The sequence below is a fragment of the Lepidochelys kempii genome, chromosome 10, assembly GCF_965140265.1.
Source record: "Lepidochelys kempii isolate rLepKem1 chromosome 10, rLepKem1.hap2, whole genome shotgun sequence".
Taxonomy (NCBI): domain Eukaryota; kingdom Metazoa; phylum Chordata; order Testudines; family Cheloniidae; genus Lepidochelys; species Lepidochelys kempii.
The window spans coordinates 61,624,620-61,648,685 of record NC_133265.1 but is presented as its reverse complement, the minus strand read 5'-3'; the positions used below and the strand labels follow the sequence as shown (position 1 = coordinate 61,648,685).

The 24,066-nt window shown below is 39.8% G+C and overlaps 1 protein-coding gene across 3 annotated transcripts in view; it reads right to left on the bottom strand.

Annotated features, from left to right (window-relative positions):
- Positions 1 to 524: 524 nt before the first annotated feature.
- Positions 525 to 24,066, bottom strand: part of WDR72 (WD repeat domain 72) — a 218,622-nt gene continuing 195,080 nt past the window's right edge. For all 3 annotated transcript variants that reach the window (XM_073303832.1, XM_073303831.1, XM_073303838.1), the window contains one exon: positions 525 to 767. In XM_073303832.1, coding sequence (XP_073159933.1) covers positions 682 to 767 — 86 coding nt within the window. In that variant the 3' untranslated portion in view covers positions 525 to 681. The remainder of the gene's footprint in view (positions 768 to 24,066) is intronic.

Sequence of the window (24,066 nt, the reverse complement as noted above, 5' to 3'; positions counted from 1 at the left end):
GTCATCTAGTGCAATAAAAGCATAGGCAAAGAAAGTAATTTACATATTCATTTAAAAAAATCCCATCTTTACAGTAAACGCAACATTACATTTGATTTAATCAAGGTGCAGAATGGTTATATAATCTGAATAGCAAAAGGAATTTACTTTGCAAGCATTTTGCATTGGATATTACAGGTAGAAACCAGCATCATAAGGTGCTGTAAAAAGGCAATAAAGATGTTAAGTCTGCCTGCCTTTGTGTTGTAGATAGAGCTCTGAGTCTTCAAATACATAACAGCAATGCAACTAGGCACGTTTCTGAATGGGCAGTAATTTTCCACTGCAAGGCAGAGTCTTCTTGAGATTTAGAGCTTTTAAAACAGGAATGCAGCTTATTATAAGAGTATTTAAAATATCAAAACTGAAAAAAAAATTCACTGATATAGATAAATGATCATATTCACTAAAATGCAGCTCAGAATGATGTGGAGTCAATAAGATAAACAGTTCAGTTTCCACTAGAGATGAGCAAAAAAATTCTCACAGAAAAAAAAATATATCCAAACCTTTTAATTGTTTTTGTGAAAGAGTTGGGAAAAAAAATCACTTTTCACTGGTGCCTGTTTGTGACTTTCACTTAGCGGAACGGAAAGCAGCACATCACAGCAGAATGAGGGAGCTGAAGGTCAGGCTGTAAATTCAGCTTGTTGCACGACATGGTCTTGATCTGAATCTGATCCACATGACCAACAGTGGGGTAGCTGCCGAAGCATTGGAAGGAATATCTATATGGAAAAAAAAAATTGCTTAAAATTTCCCCACAATGGGTGACAAGTGCTTATATGTATGATTTTGGTCTTGAACTTACCACAAAGTAATGGCGTGGGAGTTTATCGTGTTTTCTTTTGCTGTGGAAACAAGTGTATGCAGCCCAAATGAAAGAGAAGGACATGTGAGCTATGGAATCATGACACAGATTAAAACCCAAACCCCCACTCCACCCAAGAAGAGGAAGGCACTAATAAAATACATGCATAACTTAGGCCTTGCCTACACTGCCACTTTACAGAGCTGCAACTTTCCCGCTGAGAGGTGTGAAAAAACACCCCCCTGAGCACTGCAAGTTTCAGCGCTGTAAAGTGGCAGTGTAGACAGGGCACCAGCACTAGTAGCTACTCCCCTCGTGGGGGTGGCTTTTTTTACAGTGCTGAGAGAGCTCTCTCCCAGCGCAGGTGCCGTGACTACAGAGCCACGTTAAAGCCCTGCCACGGCAGGGCTTTAACGTTGCTAGTGAAGACATACCCTAAAAGTACATCTCATTTGCTCATGGTATTACTATTCCTATTCCATCCCTTCACCCTCAGATTAGGCTCTACTCCTCCAGACACTGGAAACTAATCAATGGGATTACCTCACTTGCATAAAACTGTGCACATGTTTGTAGGATCAGGGCCATAAACTGTAAACTCCTTGGGGCAGGAGCCTATCTTTTTACTTCCCTATAACATGCCATGCACACCTGCAGTGTGATAAAAGTTGTAAATAATAATATCATGCTGACACTACAGAATTGTAAGATATGTTAAGTACTGGAATAAATTGCCTCGGGAGGTTGTGGAATCTTAGTCATTGGAGATTTTTAACAGCAGGTTAGACAAACGCCTGTCAGGACTGGTCTAGAATCTAGACTCTAGATAATACTTAGTCCTGCCTGGAATATAGGGGACTGGACTAGAAGATCTCTTGAGGTCCCTTCCAGTCCTACAATTCTATGATTTTATGTTTGGGTAAGAGTAGTTGGGCAAGGGAACCAGTTAAAGCTAGTTATCATCAAAGCTACCAAAGTCACCACTATTTAAAATGAACAAACAAATGGCAGAGTAGAGTCGACAGAAGTTATAGTAATATGTTCACCAACCCCTATAACCTTGTTAGTGCTATAGGGCTGAATTCTCTATCCCAATATGGTCCCTTTGCTCTGCTCTATCGGGTGAGAAACCTGATTGATACAGTCAGGCAGGATTTCCCTGTATATGAAAGAAATCCTTTGGCAGATGATGCAGTGCAGCCGTAGGGACTGTATGTAACCATTTGAGACTCCACAATCCTCAATTCCCGGTGGTGGCCAAGGGAAAGAGTCATAGCCAGAGTGTCTCTATGCTCCATCAATTGCTAAATACAAGAACAGCATTTTGAGGCCACTGATAGCTGGGTGTAAGTTAGAGCAGTCCTAAGGCTGCTCCATTTTCTGCTGGAAACTCAATCGTCTCTCAAGTAGCCCCAGAACTAAAAAGCCAAACAGGTGTCATAAAACCACCTTTGCCTTCCCTCATCTTTGGGCCCTGTGCCAAGCGCAGCTCAGCCAAACCCCAGAATCAAGTCCATAAGCTTCAAGTGTGGGATACTTTCACCTCCCAGAAACCACCAGTTCAAATTTTAGCAGTGCTAACTTGTAACTTCATTTTCCCAAGGAAGATGAACAGTACCGTGCAGTTAATAGTGGTGGGGACTCAAAAAGGAACCACAACAAACCCTACTGTGCTCTCTGCTGTGTGTGTGGCCATTAAATGTACCAGGACGGTTCCCACAAGACCCCAATGACTGTGGTCACTTTCCTTCTCTCATGATTGTGCAGTATGCTGTGTGCCAGTTGGCTGCCACCCTGTACCATCGAAGAAGCTGCAGTTAATAGCGCTGTGTGATATGTATGTATTCTGTAAAGAGCTTTGGGATTCTCAGGGATTCAAGGCACTATATACATTCAAAAATAGCATTAAATATCCCTTCTGCATCCAAGCCACACCAGGCATGAGCTCTTCATCTATCATCATCTCACAGCACGGGCCTCTGCTCTGAATACCTACTGCTACAATGTGCACATCCCCAAGAAAAAGCAAGCATGGCCAAGGAGGGTCACGACTCATTACAGTAGTAATGTTGTTGCTAATGACAACATTAATGATTTAAATTGAAAATAAAGATGAGGTTTGTCTCTTTCTCTGTTGTAAGGATCAGTTTTTTCCCCCCTCAGGAGAGGATTTTCTCACATCTGCTCTTGATTCCCCCTCCCTTAAAGACCCTTCAACCTTTGCTCAGGTCCAACAGAAGGCCCCACTGTGGTTCATAAGCCTTGTCTTGGTCCTATTCCTCAGACTCCCTTGATTCTTACATGGCCATAGTTCCTAGCTCCATATTGTAGATCAAGACAGTACTCACGCTGTTCTTCACTTGTTCAATGCATTTTGTGTCAGTGATTCACTCAGTTTTGTTACTAAAGGAAAATATTTTCTTTTGTCTTCACCCGAGGGCAGGCAAATTACACACTAAGAGGTGCACTCTAATGGACTGAGCACAGGACAGGCAACCAGGAATTCATTAATTCCAGTTCAGTGTCAGACACTGAATTGTTCCCATAGGCCCAAATGTTCAAAAGTGGCCTCTATTTTGGGGGGCCTAATTGTTGGGGTACCCAGCTTTCAATATCTGTGGCCTGGTTTTTAGAGGCAGTGGGCACCTGCTGCAGTATTAAACTCACAGCTACCACTTGAATATGCAGCTTTTTTCTAACGTTATTACTTGCTCATTATATTGATTTTGTTCAGAAAAATAAACCTTATAAATAAAAAGAGTCTTGCCCTGTGGGGAAAGTCCATCAAATCAGCTGAAATTTCTGTGCTAACTTTGTCCCTGAAAGTCCACACTATTTGGAAAACAATAATCCAATACTAGGAACTTTTATCTCATCACCGTTCTATGTAGACTTAAGAAGTGCAATATTTTCCCTTCTCATCTGTTTATGGTTAAACTAGATATCATTAAGGCAATATGTCTTAACTGGGGGAATTTATTCTAACAGTCAGCCCTAGGACAGGCAAACAGTTTTATCCATACTTTAAATCGGAATATTCTGTTGACAATAAAGGAGAGTTTCTTCATGTTAGGTATCTGTATGTCTCCTATAGACTGCACAAATAGCCACATCTTAGTTATGTTCTGGTCCATTCACAACAACAAAAATTTTTCTTTTCATTTCAGGCATTAGGCCATTCCCGCTCTGAGTTCTGTATCTTGGCATGTACGCAGTCTAATTCTGATTCAGGAGACAAATGACTACATTATATGATCCCTTTTTGTGCAAAACTCACAGTGACGTAAATGAGAAACTGAGGCATAGAATGGAGGCAGGTTTACAAAGGAAAATGCATAGGAAAGACACAGACTGTGTCCCAAAGAGCTTAAAATCTAGATAAAGAATAAATCATAATAGTGTCGAGGGACTCCACTATCATTCTCAGGGAGTTTTCTGACAACGCTCTCCTGGGTAAAATTTACCCCTTTGCAGAGGGCCACATGAGGCCTAAGCATCACTTAAATCACATGCAAGACCTTTTTTGACTTATGTGGTGTATTCTTCTCATGCTATTCCAAGGCACATGGGTGAATTTCATCCCTTGTGAATACAAATTTATCAGTTTGTGATGGAGAAATGTAAGGAAGGGAAATGATCTTCCAGCTTCCAGCTAGAGAGTCAGTGATATTTTAAAAGAACAGAAAAAATGGATGAAGAGAAAATTGTCCTTAATGTATTAGAAAAAGACCATACTCTTAACAATGGGAATTCTGTTAAAAACATTTGAAGTTTTCTATACAGGCAAATTTGACCAATCCCAGTGGTAATTTGCATATGTAAATTGAGGCACTGGAAGACAGCAAATTCAGATTTATATATTGCATTAACTCCTTGTAACAAAACGTCTTTTTTGCTTTTGCAGAACATCAGTTGCTCATAGCAGCTCAAACTGCATTACAAGACCACCAGCAATAGCTACCAGACTTGTATTCTGTGGACCAACTCCTTCTATGCTTATTCAGACAATGCCCCTGTCAATAGAAATTTTGCTTGAGTAAAGACTGGATTTGGCCAGGCACATTGAGACCTGGTAGAGTTGGTGGTGAATTGCTCGGCCTAGTAAGGAGCAGCCAAGATCTGCAACCTTCCACCACTCAGAAAGGCTTGTAAAACTCAGTAGTAGCCAGCAGCTAGCTGCAAGGGTAAGCATTTGAATATTATTGTTGTTTCTGCATACTGTAGTAGAGCTGAGCAACATGAACTACTCCATGGACTCCTAAGCTAGAAACAGTGTTGCATTGTAGGAACTATATTTCTCCATCCAGATGTTTTCTGGGAAATTCTCTAGGAAACTATTTCACATAGAAATGATCTGGGTTTACTTCACTAACTAGTCAGATTCTCTGTGCTGAATGGATATTCTGAGGAGTTAGCGGGGGTTGGGGCAGTGTTCATATACCAATCAGATCAATAACATGTTTATGGAATGCAATACACATCTTGTTCCAAATTCCACTCTCACTTAGACACGTGCAGTCTCAGGAAGTGAATGGAATTGCTCTGTTGTAATTGACAATAAAATCTGGCCAATTCTTTGCTTCAGAGTGTGGAATCAGGAGGGAATTTGAGCCTGAAAAAACATGGAGCCTGGGGATCTGCAAGGAACTTTGTTTCCATCCACCATGCTGCTCCCTGCCTCTCATTCTGCCCTGTTCACCCTATTTCCGCCTTCAGGAGCCATGATGACACTGGCTGTCTTCCCTCCCCAAGCTGTAGGGGGGCATTAGCCACAGAGCCATGTTAACTTCAACTCAGTCATCTGTCCAGATAACCAGGGGATCCAAAGTAGAGCATGAGCATGCTGCCTATCTCAGTCTCCAAGTTCATAGAGACATGCAGCCTTGCGAAGAACGGCTTCGTCAGTGTGTTGCAGCAGGTTTGGCTCTCCTCTCTCCTAACTCGTAAGGCAAGGGCTGGAATATGGCCCAATGTTAGCTAATATTGTCATTGCTGATAGCATGAAGGTCCAGTTCTGAGCCAAACTTTTTCTGTCTTGTAATACTTTGCAAGGTAATAGTCTAAGAGGAGCACTCAGGAGCACATCTACTCTGGGGAGGAGAGGGAAGGCCTCGTTCCAGCACCTAGCTCTGCTTACGTCTGCCTCTCGGAACCTCCTTTTTATACTACACGTCCTCTTTTTGATGAATCTTAGTTTCATATTAAACCCATCTCACACTCTCTCTTGAAGTCTCACTCTTCCACAGAGGGGTTCTCGCTCTTGATTGCGCACATACTGTCTGTTTCTTATGGTGACTCTCTCCCAAAACATCTGAATCTGTACTGAAATCCCTTTCCCCTTGAGACAGACTTTTCTTGACTCCCTCCATTTTCTTCCTGAGTTCAGTCTTTGAAAACCATGCACTGGGCTTGCTCTGTGTTATAGCTCAGTCAGACACACATAAATTATACAGAAGAATGCAAAATATAACAGGCTAGAGCCATTCATAGCAATGCCCCTGACCAATTGCTACAGAAAAGACATGACCCTTCGTCCACTTTCATATTTGTTGAAATTTAGTCCTCTGATATTTAAGGACCAGATTTTTACCTCTGTCATATGATAAAGATCAATATCAACTCACTCCCGTGGCTACTGTTTCATCTTTGCCATTTGTTCAATACCACATCCATTTTAAGTCACGTTTATTGAACGTGCCTGTGCCCCACCTGGACACTTCTTTCCAGGGCCACACGTACTGCAAACAATGCTAAACATCCCAATCAAACTGCTACTTCAAACTGGGGCCAGGCAAATTTTGGGTATCTGCTATCTCAGGGAGCAGGGGCAGCAGCAGGTAGTGCCCAAATATATAACTGAAAATTGCTGGGATAAACCTTTACGCAGACGAAAAGCTACTAGAAGAACATGGTCATATGCATTGTATTCAGGCTTGAGTACATCTGGTCCAGATGTGGATTGGTTTCCCAAACATTCATGGATATTGGGTCCATTATATATTTTTGTCTGGATTATGAATCAAATCCAAATCCAATTTGAAAAACTGCTTCTCAGATTGGCCAAAGAAAAACTGCTTAAAACCCAGGCATGGTAAAGCGTCATAGGCCTCACAGGTAGAAGCCAAAAAAAAAAAAAGAAGAAGAAGAAGAAGAAGAAAAAAAGAAAAGAAAGAATAACAACTTCTGGACAATTCCAATATATTTTAAACCAATTGTTTGACAGCAAAGTCAGCCCCAAGCAGCCTTCATCCTGGATAGCTGACAGCTTCACTTTTTAGAAAAAGGGACTTTTCTATTTGGTCTTTTGCAGGGGTAGTGAATAGGCAGACCATGGACTGAATCCAGACCGTCAGACGCTTTTAAATGGACCCTAAAATCTTTTTATTTACTGATTATTATCATCATCATTATTTTATTATTTTCTTTGGAGTCTGGACCTTGACTATACCTTGACCAAGAAATTTGGACCTTGACAAAAATTATTGACTACCCCAGTCTATTGCATATAATATGTTTTTTCTTTCTTAAGGAGGCTACAGTCTCTAAACATTGCGTGTGGGCTTAGAGGTTTATTTAGCCCCAAAATTTCCAGGTTTGGTGCCCAAAGTCATGTTTTATATATATAGGGACTCGAGCCTAAAAATGTTTAATAGATTCGTAGATTCCAAGGCCAGAAGGGAACACTGCGATCATCTTATCTGACCTCTTGTATAGAACAGGCCATAGAACTTCCCCAAAATAATTCCTAGAGCAGATCTTGATTTAAAAATTGTCAGTAATGAAGAATCCATCATGGCCCTTAGTAAATTGCTCCGGTGGTTAATTACTCTCATCATTAAAAATGTACACCTTGTTTCCAGTCTGAATGTTGGCTTTTGTGACCATATGGCTTTGAAGTGCATTTGTAGGCAGGTGTAATTTACCAAACTAGAGAATCTTGACCAAAAATAGGGGTGTGCAACATGATTTTTGTTGTTTTGTTTTGACTTTTGTCATCTCTGCACTAACTACAGGAGCTCCTGTAGTTTTTCCCAATAAACAAATATAAGCTGTCTGTGGGCTAGCAGAGATTTCATAAAGCAAATTCAGCTCTTTTCAAAAGCTATTCCCCCCGCCAACCAGACAGGCCAGATGTTTGTGAATACTGCAGTTTCCGCAATCAAAAGTACAACATTTACCATGGCTTTTATCAAAGATTTCAATTCCCCTCATCTTAAGGAAAATGACCCTTCTATTTTGTTGTGGACATAAAATTATGGCCCTTGGAAAATTGGAAGCATTTCTGTTGAAGGAAATCAATTTTCTCACTGCCATATATGATCAACATGTCACAGCCATCACCCAGATAATAATAGTAAAGTACAAGTAAAATGGCTGGTAATACTGGCTTCAGGGAGAAAAAAAGGGAGCAAGATAACCCCTTCTTTTCCCAAATATGTTTGGGGATGGGGAGAAAGGAATGCAAAGGTTTTTCACTTGATCAGAGCCTTTCAGATCAAGAACATTTTATTTTGTATATTGCTAGGCTAAAGTGTTGATGAAACTGCCGAGAAATTTGTTCTTCCTGGAAAATGGTAAGCGCTTTATGTGTAAACCACTCTGGATCCTTTTCAATCAGACTGTTAATGGGTAGCTAATAGTAAAGAGATGTGACCAGCCTGAGATGACCCAGGAGTCTGTTTAGGTGGAGGTAACAGTGAGAGTACAGAAGCATCTTCTTAATTTGCAAACAAAAGGAGGCATCAAATCTGACCTTGCTATGGGAGTGTTAATGGCTTCTACCCATCATCCCCCTGCCACTTAGCATCTTTTGTGCCCTACCTTGGGAAGCTTCCTGGCAGAAGTGTGCATTAGCAGAACTCTACAGTAACAAAACCCTGGTCTAGACAAGGAAAAAACATTACAAGTGATTAAATGATGGGTTGATGTTCACTACAATAGATGTACTACGTCACTGCATTACAGGCAAACCTCTCCAGTAATGCTATATGTGTGTGCTCTAAGTCGATTGGAACTCCCTAAAACAAAATGCAATAATTTAGCTTTGCTGGTTACAGAATAAATGCTGCCAAATAAAACCCAAGCAGGTGTGTTGAAAAAACCTGGGGATTTTCAGAAGGCAACACTGAAAATGACAAAATATGCTGACTCTAATTTTCTATCTGACCTTTACATCTCAGTGCTCCATGGGACCACCCCTTTCTAGTGAGTCTGTCTGTCTCAAATATTGTTGAAGTAACTTGAACTTTGTAAGAGTTCAAATGGGAGATCGCATTTCCACAGAATGCGGCAAAGAGCGTCTATGTGCTATGAGTTTGGGGTAGTGCTAAAGAGATGAATGTGATTTGGGGTGGTGTAGGTACATCCTATTGATTTGAATTACAAACTGGTTAATTTCCTGTATTTTGTTTTAACGCTCTTGGATTTTGCAGTGATACTCAATTGTTAACCCTGGAAAAGTTTTGTCTTTTAATTAATTGTTATGGTGTCTAGAGCTGGGTATAAATCTCTTTAACTTTATGCAAATCAAAATAGATTAAAAATAAAAAAATTGCAATATACACAGTATCTGAAACCATTTACTGGTCAGTGGCATGAGATAAATAGAAATGCTTTAGATTGCTTGAAGATGATTTGATTAATTGTCTTTCATTACATTTTGGGGGCTTAGATTGGCACTCTGACTTAGACTAGTTTGGTCTAGATGGCAACCCTTTTAAAAAAAATGCAGGTTTCAACTCCCTTTGACTTCATTGGGTGCTTTGCCTGAGGAAAGACTGCAAGATTGAACGCCATTGTAACAAACGCAAAGGGTTAGATCCTCAGGTGCGGCCAACGTGCACAGCACATTGGTCAGAAAGTGATGCTCAAAAGAGACAATTTTCTCCTGTGCATGGCCCTGATGCTAGAGCTGCTCTGTGCATGATTATTACTCTTGCTGTTTTAGAATAGCCTGGGCTTCCTCGTTCTGATAGGGTCCAGAAGCCTGGGAAAGGCTGTGTTCTCCAGCTATGCTCATTCCCCAAAGAAACTAGAGATCTCATTAGAAACCATTTTCTTATGAGATTTTCAGTTGACTTTTGTAACCTCAGACAGTTTAGTATCTGAACATTTAGATGCTTTTATAGAGCTAACCAGAACCTAGAAATTTCAGTTCAAGTGGGTTCAATCAGTCTCCATCTCTGTGGGGTCAGACTTTCACATCCTGAGCTTTGCTTTGAGTTTGGGATTTGACCAAACCCCAAAACTGGTGAAGGAAACAAAAACAGTTAAAACCACTGAGTTTTGCCTGATTTTGCATCAAAGCTACAAACTTGCCCAGGTTCATTCTAAAAGTTCAGAAGTATGATCAAACTTATCAGCAAACCTGGGCTGAATTTCCAGGGCTAGATTCCTAGATGCTTGATGTAGATGTAGCACCTTAGACGGGGGGAGCAAGGAAGGTGTTCCTCACTCTCTGGCCTCCCAAGAATGCTCCCTACACCTGAGTTGTGGGAGCAGGTGACATGGAGCTGTTCTAGTACTAGGACAATAGTATGAAATCATCGTTACTTTCCACTGGAACCTTTACATAACTGCATATTATAATTTCTTTAGGGCAGGTCACTGTTCTCTTTGTGCCACAAGAGCAGCATAAAAGGGGACAGAGCCAGTTTGTGACCCTTAAATTTGAATGCACAGATTGGGGAAATAAATAGTAGATAGTGCAGATCTGCACTACATGAACATTCTTCTTCTTTCTTCTCTGCTTTAATTGGCAGTGAAATAGTTACGCTTCCTCAGCTTTCGTCCCCTAACGCCCCTACTCTACTTGTGCTACATTGATGACATCTTCATCATCTGGACCCATGGAAAAGAAGCCCTTGAGGAATTCCACCATGATTTCAACAATTTCCATCCCACCATCAATCTCAGCCTGGACCAGTCCACACAAGAAATCCACTTCCTGGACACTATGGTGCTAATAAGCCATGGTCACATAAACACCACCCTACACCGGAAACCTACTGACCGCTATTCCTACCTACATGCCTCCAGCTTTCACCCTGACCACACCACACGATCCATTGTCTACAGCCAAGCTCTGCGATACAACCGCATTTGTTCCAACCCTTCAGACAGAGACAAACACCTACAAGATCTCTATCAAACATTCGTACAACTACAATACCCACCTGCTGAAGTGAAGAAACAAATTGACAGAGCCAGAAGAGTACCCAGAATTCACCTACTACAGGACAGGCCCAACAAAGAAAATAACAGAATGCCACTAGCCATCACCTTCAGCCCCCAACTAAAACCCCTCCAACGCATCATCAAGGATCTACAACCTATCCTGAAGGATGACCCATCACTCTCACAGATCTTGGGAGACAGGCCAGTCCTTGCCTACAGACTGCCCCCCAACCTGAAGCAAATACTCACCAGCAACCACACACCACACAACAGAACCACTAACCCAGGAACCTATCCTTGCAACAAAGCCCGTTGCCAACTGTGTCCACATATCTATTCAGGGGACACCATCATTGGGCCTAATCACATCAGCCACACTATCAAAGGCTCGTTCACCTGCACATCTACCAATCTGATATATGCCATTATGTGCCAGCAATGCCCCCTGCCACGTACATTGGTCAAACTGGACAGTCTCTACGTAAAAGAATAAATGGACACAAATCAGACGTCAAGAATTATAACATTTAAAAACCAGTTGGAGAACACTTCAATCTCTTTGGTCACTCGATTACAGACCTAAAAGTTGAAATTCTTCAACAAAAAAACTTCAAAAACAGACTCCAAGGAGAGACTGCTGAATTGGAATTAATTTGCAAACTGGATACAATTAACTTAGGCTTGAATAGAGACTGGGAGTGGATGGGTCATTACACAAAGTAAAACTATTTCCCCCTGTTTATTCCACCCCGACTGTTCCTCAGACATTCTTGTCAACTGCTAAAAATGGCCCACCTTGATTATCACTACAAAAGGTTACCCCCGCCCCCCACGCTCTCCTGCTGGTAATAGCTCACCTTAAGTGATCACTCTCTTTACAGTGTGTATGGTAACACCCATTGTTTCATGTTCTCTATGTATATAAATCTCCCCACTGTATTTTCCACTGAATGCATCCGATGAAGTGAGCTGTAGCTCATGAAAGCTTATGCTCAAATAAATTGGTTAGTCTCTAAGGCATCACAAGTACTCCTTTTCTTTTTGCGAATACAGACTAACAGGGCTGCTACTCTGAAACCAGTTAACAACATTGTCATCAGTTGGTTACAGAGATAATATCCCACTTAGATGAACTGGGCCATTTACACCTCCACCAGCTGTTGTTTCAAGCTCTTTCAAAAGACAAGATGTCACAACATCAACTACACTCAGTTCACATACTGAAGGTTTTCTTTGCAACCAGATGGGTTACAGATGTGACTTCATAAAAAAAAAAAAAAACTTAGAGTCTGTAGCACAAGATTAAGACTCCATAAAAAATACAACCTACCAACCTGCCATGACCCAGCAAGCCCAATTCAACTCCTAGTACTGCAATTTCAGCCAGGCTACTTTTAAGCGCTTTGTATTTCCTGAAGAATATTTTGCATAGTATTAAAACTCACTCTCTCTTTATGCTTAAATGCTGCCAGGAAATTTCTCCTGAAAATATCTTTCTTCAGCTTTAAAGTTTATTTCCTCCTTGTTTTGTTGAGTCATGTATGAAATAACTACTGCTTTTCAGAAAGATATTTTGTTTGTTTGTGTATAAGTGGACAATTACCCAGAAATGGTAGGTTTCCAACTCTTCCGTTGAAATAGGTAGCAAGTGTTCTGTGTCTTTGTACATCTAAAATACAGTAAGCATAATGGGAGTTACCTGAGAGTCTCAAGCACAGTTATCATAGACAGAGCTCAGGCAGGCTTGGTGATTCTTGGCAAAGAAACGATCATTTCTGTAGTATATATAAAATGATCTTTTTAAAAAAGAACCAAGTTATATTGCTTCACCTGTTGACGACTCTAAACTAGCATGCTTTTCAGAATCCAGCACACTGGAATTACTGTATTGGTACATATTATAGTAAATTGCTTCAAAAAAATTTTTGTCAACAGTGACCTATATTAAATCAGGTTTCAGAGGAACAGCCGTGTTAGTCTGTATTCGCAAAAAGAAAAGGAGTACTTGTGGCACCTTAGAGACTAACCAATTTATTTGAGCATGAGCTTTCGTGAGCTACAGCTCACTTCATCAGATGTTTACCGTGACACGGTAAACATCTGATGAAGTGAGCTGTAGCTCACGAAAGCTCATGCTCAAATAAATTGGTTAGTCTCTAAGGTGCCACAAGTACTCCTTTTCTTTTTATATTAAATCAATAAGTCGGAAACTTTCTCTCAAGACTGGATTATTTTCCAAATGCTATGTGCTTAGCTAAGCCACAAATTCAAGAGTCACTGGGTGAAATTCAGGAGTCACTGGGTGAAATTCTGTGGTCTGTGTGATTGATTCAGGAGTCACTGGGTGAAATTCTGTGGTCTGTGTGATACAGCTCAGACGAGACATTCAGGACAGCTTTAAAGTCTTTGAATCTTCATTTCATGACAGGGTAGTTAGCGGAGCCAATGCTTAACGTTGTTTCTTGTTAATATAGTTAATTATAGAAAGCAAATAAGTGTGTTTGGAAATAAACTGAGAAAAATATTTGGGTATTTCTTAGCAACTTTGTTTCTTGGGTAATTTCTTAGCAACTTTGTTTCTTGGGTAATGGTTAGCCCTTTAGTATGGTTGCATAAAATGGTATTGTCTAGCTACATTTGGCATTTACAGAGGTTTTCAGTTCTTGCTAATGCTGAATGTTTAATATAAAAGATATGAAGTATTGGAGCAAAAATAGATCATACCAGTAACAATGACATACTATTGATTATAATGGCATAAGATAGCCTGATGTTAGCAATTTTACAAAAACTTTATCAAAGGTACCAATTTATCACAGTCATCTCCCACCCTACTCCTTCCTGTTGCATCACTGACTCTCCCACGAATATAAAAAGTAGAGAAAACCTATATACAGTTTATTCCTGAAAAGAGAAAAAAGAACTCAGTTTTAAACTGTGCAGTTTCACCAATGGGCAGTAATATTTTTGTCAGCCATTCTCAAAAGTAGTCCTCTCAGCGCCTATACAACAAGCCTTTTCTGCAAGCATTCCCCACTCTGAGTGTGAGGAATTGCATCACAACAGCAACATTCAGCTCACAAACAGTTGTCAGGTGAAACTTGTGCTTCACTTTCAAATCCCCCTCTGCTGGTATACACACATTGTGTTTTCATTAAAAAAAAAAAGAAGACTTCTCATTTAGGCACTTAATGAAACCACTTAAGCATGTGCTTACTTTTAAGCATATGAGTAGCCCTATTAATTATTAGTCTGCTTACAATTAAGCATACACATTAAGTGCTTTGCTCGTTTGGGGGCTAACTATGAATTTCATAAAAGAGCATTAGCGCCCAAGTTCACCTATTGCTTAACTTTAAGCAAATAAGGAGCTCCATTGAAATCAATGGGGCTCACATGCTTAAAGCTAAACACGTGCTTAAGTGCTTTGTTGGACTGGGGCCTAGGTGCACAGATTTTTTTAAAAAATCTTTATGCAGCACTGCAAAGAGACTTTTGCAGAAACCTACTTCTGTTTAATAATTCATGGTGAATAAAATGTTAAAATTTTTAAGCATACAACTGATCATTCTAAAGGTGTTGCAATATCGGAGACATTCTGCAACTTTAAATACAGTATCGTTGCATCTTTTTTTAAGAAGTAGGAAATACAGATAAAAATGTACTAACAAATGGCAAGGACCTTTAAAACCTTTTTAACCTTTAATCCATTATTTAGCGCTTCATTCTTTTAAGAGAAATCTGCAGTTATATCCGCTCAAAAGCACAACCTTGAAATAAAGTGTTTACAGACATGCACAGAAAGCATTGGCTGCTTTCATTGCAAGATGACACCTGTGTACCATATGTCCTGATCCCTGAAGTCATACTTCAGAGTATAGACTTATTCATTCAAAAACACTTCATCTGATTTATATCGAAGTACCTGCTCCTGGCTACACAGATTAAGTAAATGTCCAACTGACACAGTAAACATTGTTGTCTTGAAATCTTTCATTTTGGCATAGTATCATACATTTATCATTATGGTGTTTCATACCCATGTATCCATAAATATTTGGTTTTGGTTGTAGGCAGATCTAAACGTCATGGAAAGTTGACCTGCAAGTGAATCAGAAGAAAATCTTATCTCTGGCCTTGGAGAAAAGGAGATAAAAATGAAGGGAAAGTTTGAATATAGTGAGGGAAACTTTTTTTAACCTAAATTAAGTAAATGTCTTCTAGTTAATTATTAACTTTTCATGGTAAATGTGGCTGTTTGGATTAGAAAGAGGTTATCTGCTCTAACATTTCTTAACACTTCCATAATGTTATCAAGCATTAAAAGGTAACATTTATCAAACATTTACAACATATGTGAGTCAGAACAAAGTGCAAACATACAGCTCTGATAACATCCAAGCTGTCATTATAAAACATGAGCAAATAGCTCTGAAATATTTGCTTTTAGATGGTACATTCTTTGTCATGAAAACATTTAACGTGTGAAATACACATTCAGTTAAAGTCAGAAAACCTTACTTTCTTTTAATGATCCCTAAACCCAGATGAAAAAGATGAAGAGGTGGAGGAGAACTAGGAAGATGAGCCAGATAAAAAGTGGGCCTTTGCATGAAGAGATCTAATGGTCCTGTATATCCTTACATGATTGTTCCTTATTCACCAATGGGACTACTCAGTTGAAGAAAAGTTTGCAGGATCAGGCCTTAAGACTTCCAATTGTATGTCTCCTTTCTCAGCAAAGATTTGCTTTAGAAAATCCAGACCCAAAATCTCAGTTGTAAGTGTCTGGCAATGCACGAGAAATGGCAGGAGTAGGTATGAAGACCTCTAAAGGCTAAGAGTAACTCCCATTGAAGTTAATAGGAGAATCTCCTATTATGCCAGTTGGCAGTTCAATCCCTGGATGTAGGAAATCCAGACAAACCACTATTACGGATACAGTCATAAGACCAAGACCCCCTTTTGTACTAAGGGAAGAGCCTCTTACACAAGGATAGCACGTTCAAAATCAGTGTAATTCAAAAACAAAAAAAAAAACCCAAAAAACTACTGCACCTCTACATTTGATAGCAACCTAATCTACCTTTCTTGCCTCCTGTTTTTAAAGCAGCCTCCATTAGATAACGACACATAACCATGCCCAGAGAGGACTTACTGTAGATTGAGAGCTGTCTCTAACTTATCCAGTAGTAGGAGTGGTGGCAATTCCCTTCTTCAGCCAGGCTATTCACAGAATCATAGAAGATGAGGGTTGGAAAAGACCTCAGGAGGTCACCTAGTCCAACCCTCTGCTCAAAGTATTCTACTGATACTGCTGCAAAGAGTGACTGGGATGATCACTGTCACTGTAGTTCAATTTAAAATGAAAAACTATTCTCATAGAATGCCTGTCATAAGAGACCATGTAGAGTGTGCTGCTCACTTTCTAGGCAAGGTGGCCAGGGGAAAGGGAAGGAGCCCATAAAAACCTGATCTAAAAAAGCCTGGACTCTGCTGAAGTTCAGACCGAGATCCAAACCAGAAGATGCCCATGGCACCTGCACATCTATGTTAATAGTGGTGTTTCAGACAATGGCAGTGGCAATAGTAAATAATTGAATAAAGAGCACTAGCTACAGGCTACAACAAACGAAAAAATATCAAATCAACAGTTTGTTTCACTGGTGCTGCACGGCTCCCCAGCCATTCAACACCTCCTGAAATTTTATCAGCTCATTGATTGGTTCTGGCTCATTAAAACTACACACCTTTCCTGTTAGTTTGCAACTTTTTTTCCCACCTACTTTAAAATTTGTAATTATTCATCATCATGTGAATGTTGTGTGGATGGAAGCATGCAGGGATCTTACTCTTCTCTCTTACATCGATGAGAAGGACATAGGCTGGACTCTGGCATATAGGCACCATCATAAGGGGGATTTAATGGGTTAGGGGAGATTTTCTCCACTGCAAGAGCAGCATAGGGCCAGCATAGACAGACCACTCCTATGCTACCCCTATTTGCAGGTCCTGGCATGGGGGGCATGCTAGAAATGTGACTGTGATGGGAAGGCCTGAATCAGAGGATGGTAGCAGGCATAATTTTAGCCCTAATTTTAGAAGCACAATACCCTGGGCCTAATTTTAGAAGCACAATACCCTGGGCCTCCTCCAGTTTACAACATGGGCTGTTTCTCTCAAATCATTTCAGAATCTGGGCAGTGCTAAGGGGGCAAAAAGCTACCTTTGCCTACCCTGTATCTTGACTGTGCTTTCCAGGCTGATTTTCTCAAGAGATGTAACACATAATCTAGATCTACATTCTTCTCTTTCCTGTCGCTGGTTGATCTAATAATAAATAGTAATAATAATAAATAATAATAATAAAAGATTAACAATGATGGACAGCTAATTTCCTCCATTGTGGTTTAGGCACGTTGCATCTTTTCTCTCTGACACACTAATGAGATATCTCTCAGTAGTAGATACTGGTTCTTAAACTGCTTTCTTTTCTGATGATAAACATTTACAAAACCCCTTCTTGTACCTTTTCCAAGCACTGCTGTGCATCAGCTTTTGAGAAATGAGGGCAAATTCTATTAAGTGTTTGTGACTCACTTAATTCAGATTACTTTTCACATATATATTTTTTCATATATTTTGTACAATTTTGTAGAACCATTTTCATGAATCAAAACCCAGTAATATTCAATAGCTTAATGTTTTATTTAATAATTGCTTGACAAATATTAACTGATCTCAGAACCACACTGTTCCAAATATATTTTGGCAAAAAATAATTTTATTTATTTAAATCTTTGAGTAAACTGGGCTTCCATTTTTTACAGCCCAGGCAATTCTAGACTCCACAGAAAAGTGTTTTCTGGGTTACACTAAATTTAGTCATTGTACCCGTTACGATACCATTGTCAGAATTAGCAATGCTAGGCCTGAACCAACAATCTATTCTGGGCCATGTTCTGATTCTAATTACAGTGGTGTAAATGCAGAATGAATCTGTTGAGTTTAGTGAAATCACTCTGGATTTACGTTGGTGTAACTGAGGTCAGAATCAGCCTATGTTTTAGGACATTGTTCTCTCAGATGCCTAGCCAGATTAATTGGCACAATTATATCCTCCTTTCCTCTTCCCCCTCAGGTCAATCTATATGTCAGAGGTTTACAAGCTCTGTTGATTCAGAGCTGAACAAGTGCTGGAGGGAATGGGCTGCTATGATCTGCCTAGCCTATAAAGGTCCAAACTGTTTTGTCTTTGATGTAGAAGTCACAAAAATACTCTAATCTTTCATTCACTCAGATTTCCCCTTCTTCATTTGAAGGACTAGAGATGTTTCCAGAATGGAATGGGCTGTCTCCCTTCACTTGAGAAGCAGTTAATGAAACCCTTATATGCACTTATTACAGCCACCAGAATACAAAACATTTGGCATTCACAGTCAGAAAGTAATCTTTCAACTAGATTACTTAGCTTAGCCAGAGGGGATGGCTTAGTGATCTAAACATCTAGGGTCAAATAAAGCCCGGGTGTAAAAGGGAGCAACTCCACTGGCTTCAGTAGGGTTCTACCCACTTATTCCGGGGATAAATTTGGCCACCAGACTCCATGAAAACACAAGTTCAAATCCTGACATGCAGCGATGGGTTAAGAATGGTTATGTCAATTCAGCCTCATAGGAGAAAGTATGTTACAAGCGTCAAAACAGGATGGGCTATTTTGAGTATGGCTCCTTATTTTGCTTATTGAGGTAGAAATGCAGCACAGCCATAAGGACAAATGCTTTGGTTTGTATGGGGCTAGGAATTTATGGGGGATAGGAATCTAACCTCTGTCTTGGATTTCTCTTTTTGTTTTTGTTTGAATGTTCATTGAGTATGTCTGCCAGACCTATTGGTGGGGGGGGGGGGAGGTACACTATAAAAAAATTATTGCTTTCTTGTATTTCTGTATGAAAAAAGAGTATTTTATAAAGCCAAGTTGGACTTAGAGCCACCAAAATATTGCCAATACTCCACTCTTCCCTCCCACCAACCCCCAAATTCGTCCTTCAACAAAGTCTTCTAACCTTTTGCTCCAGACTCTTCCTCTCTTCACAGTTTGCTTCTAGTTCCCCAACGTGCCCCCACCCCCAGTCTCTTCTTCCCATTACTCTCAAGTATCCCTTTGCCAGATTAATTGAACTGTCAGATATATATATATATATATATATATATATATATATAGCCTTGGAGTCGCTATGATGTATTGACAATACTTTAAGGTGAAACCATTAAAAAGTTGCAGTGTTGTTTCTTACCTCGACTCATGTCTTACTTACGAGGCTGCAAAAAAGCAATAAAGCATATTCAGATTCACACAACCCTATTGCATGTAGCTATATCAAATACTATATTAATTTATTGGGGGTTGAGGTTATTATGAACAAATGTGCCAATATGCCAGCAAACTTATGAATTCTATCTGAAGCTGAAGGACAGGAGTATGTCAGCATTCAAAAAGATAGCCAGTGAATAATTATTTTAAGAAACTGTATATCTGTCTGAAATTATTTGTATATTGCTACAGGTGCCCACTGAACACCAACAAATGTCTGTGTGCAGATGTTTTCTAGATACCGCCAAGTAATAATATACCATTATTAGGCCTGGTCAAAAACTTTGTCAGTTTTTCTTGATGGAAGAATTTTTTGACTAAATTTTTATGTCAATGTTCTCAAAAATTTTTTATTTTTTCCATCAGAAAACCAAAGCCGCCAAAACTATTTTTGTTTTCTGCAGCTGTCAGATGAAAATGTTTTAGGCCTTGTCTACACTACAGGGGAAATTCGATTTAAGCTACGCAATTTTAGTTACGTGAACAGCGCAACTCAAATCAACATAGATTAGATGTACTTACCATGGGGTCCACACTACACGATGTCGATGGGAGACTCTCTCCCATTGACTCCCCCTACTCTTCTCAATCCTGTGGAGTACAGGTCAGGAGTCGACAGGAGAGCGATCTGCAGTCAATTTAGCACTTCACTAGACCTGCTAAATCGACAGCTGATGCATCGATTGCTGCTTGTTGATCCCCCTGTAAGTGTAGACAAGCCCTTAGTTTTCAGCAGTTTTCAGACAAAAAGTTGCCCCCAAAAATTGGTTTTCCAGTATTCTTTGGTTGGTTGGTTGGTTGGTTTTCCTTAAAAGTTGAAATTTTATGTGAAAAAAAAAATCCTATTTCCAACCAGCTTTAGTGATTATGTACTGAGTTAATGATTTGTGGTGTCATTACTTACTGCATAAATATCGTCAGCCACCATACTGCCACAAATAATTTTTTTCCCTGCATCTTTTGGTAATGTCTTGGTTATGTCACTTTGTCTATTCTATTTTCTGTCATTCATAAACATTAGATCCAGTAGCCCACAACTCCTCATTAACAGAAAAACTACGAATGGTGACAGCTCCATTGGCCATCTAAAAAATGTCTTTTTAAAAAATAATTCAGGAAATTTTTTTCCCTACTTGTTTCTTTCTAATTTCTCCAGTCCTTTGTGTTCAAGGGAGTCATTTCCTTACACAAGACCAAGGGAGACAATTAATATTGCATTTTCTTTTTCCATCCCCATTCCTACAGTGTTTCATCTCATCTGAGAAAAGTGATCAGAATTTTAGCTTAAAAAGAGACCAGTAAATAAACAATAATACTAGAAATTCCTTTTTTCTAACCTGCTGTGGCTTACTTTCACATTCAGAAAAAAATCAACACCAGCGTCTATCCTCTCCTGTTTAGGCTTTTAGGGGAAAAGGCTGTTGGTTAGTGAAGTGCAAAGACAATGTTCCAATATTAGAAATCTCCCAACCAGAAAGTTGTATTTTGGATATGTGCTTCCCAGATCTATGCGGTAGCAAAGTCCCTAGGTGCTGTTAGGTGGCAATTACACCTTACGCAAAAAGATATTGCAGATCATTGATTCTTGCAAATCTCCTCTACTTTGAGGTAGACGTATTTGCTTATGAACGAAGATACACATACTTTCACCTTGAAATCACAGGAACTTATTCTTGCCATTTAGTCCTGGAAACCCATGAATTAAATGCTCCAAAGATGCAAAAAGGCAGCTTGAGCCTTTAAGCATTATTTAGGAAGATGAGTAAATCTTACTTTTCTGAGTAGTCTCAGTGATTTCTATGGGAATATTAACGGGAATAAGGATTACTCATGAAAAGTTTATAAGATAAAATTCATAATTATATGGGTCCAATCCTGCATTGCATCACTCAGGTGAGTAAGATTTATTCATGTGTGTAATCCCATTGACTTCAGTTAGACTATTTGCATGACCAATGATTCCTTATGGGAGCTAGACTTGTAAGACTGGGCCGTATGGAACTAAAGAGTTGTTTAGAATAAAATAATGGCAGAATTAAGCTCTTCTCTGATTTTACGGAGCATGGACTTCTGCAAAACTTGACTTGAAATTCAAATTGATTTGATCTTAAATGCAGGAGAGGTCAGCTACCTTCCAGGCAAATATGCTTCATAAGTTAAATACTAGTAAATATAGTTAAGTTCTCCATTGTCTATGAATGCAATACAGAGCAGATTTTCTGTAAAGACCAGATTCTCCCTGAGCCGTAGAGGATTTAAAAAGGTCAGTACTAGTAATGATCAGCTGAAAACAAGGGTTTGCCTGCAAGCTGTTAGAGCGTTTGTGTTCCCAGTAGGTCCTAAACCCCCCCATTTCACACAGTGATTGAAAATGAAGTAGAAGAAGAATTAAATGAAAGAAAGCCTCCATTTATTTCCTAGAGTTGATGCTGTTTGCCTGTTTATCATAGATTAAATAGCTTTTCACAGTACTAAACCGCTTTGTGTGCTATTTCTATCAAAACAATCAGAACTGTGATAAGACTCTTCAGAATTAGTATTTATTAGAACATGAGCATTGTGACAGAAGGAGGAGGACCATGCTCCAGGGTATCAAACACCCTCTAACTGATGGGAGTTAGGAAGGCATTTTTTCTTTTGGCTTTTATTCCATAATTGTCCCCTACAGGGTTTTGCATTTTCCCCTAAAGTGTCTCATATTGACTCCCATCAGAGACAGGACTATATAAATGATAATGACCACGGTCTAATCTGTTATGTAGCTCCTATGAATTTGTTCAGAATATCCTGTATTTTGGGGAGGAAGAGCAATATAATTTCTGTCCAAGAGACAGATTGTATATTGAATGCCAAGAGCTGGCGGGGAGGGAGGGGCGGGGGTGGGGAGGAGAGAGGAGGACCGACAACAAAGTGTTCATGGCAGGAGGCTTGATGAAAGCTTTCGGGAACAAATCCTGATATGTTTACTTTATTTTCTTTTTAATGGGATGTCAGTTCTGGAGAATAAACAGCCCTTCCTGCATCCAGTCACATAAGCACTTATTGGTCTAGATGAAGTACAGAAAAGAAATATTATATACTGTGCACCATAAGTCATCACCATAGCTCTTCAGGTAAAGTACCAAGGTATTTCTATTGCTGAGCTTTCACTGTGCAACTCTGTGGAACACAAATTGGTAAGCGGAGTGCCAACTGATCATGGTCATTGGAGCAGTCCAGAGTTAACACTCACCAGCTCATCTTAATCTTAGCTGTGATCGCTTCTTTGATGAAAGATTTTTCTGATACCATAACAGCAGAAGCTCTTCCCTTAGAAATTATACAGTTACAAAACACAGTAGTCTATAGCATATGCATTATACAGTACAATATCTGAGAGATATTTTGAGGGTCTGAAGGGCTTAAATATTTTTGGAGGGACTGGTACCTTGACATACATCTGACAAACTGTGAGGTGTTTCCAGAAAATTCTCTTAACAGTTGGGAAGGGTTTTGTGGGTCTGTGGAGGAGTCAAGACTTGTGGTCTCCAAGCTCTGCCAAACCATGGGAAAGGACCCTCCCATTCCTTGGGTGCTGCTCCCATCCTCTCACCTTTCCCAGCCCAGTTATTAGTGCAGGGTTACTTAGATAGCCACCGCCTAAAAAGGGGAGAATGCTACACACCACACTCACCCTCTCATCATCACTGACCCCAAAGCCCAGTGGAAAACATGAGCATGATTTCAGAGTACCTGTGGAAAGGAAGGAGCATACAATGAAGCATGAGACCATTTTCTCACCTATCTGGGATTACAATGTAGCCATCACAAGTGCAATATCAATATTTACAGTTGAACAAAACTATGAACTATATACACATCTTCATAGGAACCCCTGGATCAGGAAGCAGCTAGTCCAGTATCCTGTCTTCCACAATGGCCAGTCCCAGAGGTTAAAGAGGAAGCTGAAAGAAACCCAGTAGTGGATAATTAAGGAATAACTTGCCAGCTTCAAATAGGGATCTTCTTTTATACCATCTATCATCGAGGCCAACAAAAAAGAAATGACTTACATTAAATCTTTCATAAAATAAGTTGCAGCTGGCCTAGAAACTTTAGTTTGGGTTTTGAATGGTGACAAAAATGAGTGTGTCAAACTTGTATCCCAAGGAAGCTGTGCTGGCCCCTTTTACCTCAGTTTCCTTGGCCTTGCTAAGTTTCATAATGTTCTCAGGATAATTAAATACAAAACTACGTCTCCCATAGTTCACTCTCAACTTAGCTGTTGAGAGTGATGCCCCAGTCTCAGCATTTCCTGTTAGCGATAGTAAACACCTGTCTCTTTCTATCATGCTATGGAGTGTATATAGCAAAGCGCGGTCCCTAAACTCCATGTGTCCTATAAACTCGGCAATGCCCAGAATGTTGGTTTGTGGTGAAAGAGTCATAAGTCCCTTCCCCCTGCTTGGGGATAAGCCTTTCTGCAAGATGCCTCCTGACTGTATTGAGGACTCTGGGCCAGTTCCTCAGCTCATGTAATTCAGCATAGCCCCACTGACTTCATTCACACTGATTTATACCAGCTCAGCCCTGTGTTTCACAATGTCCCAGTGAGTCTAGTAGAAGTGAAAGTCATCTTGCAAAACAAAACCCCAGCTAAATAACTCCCTGTACTCTACTTTTTCAG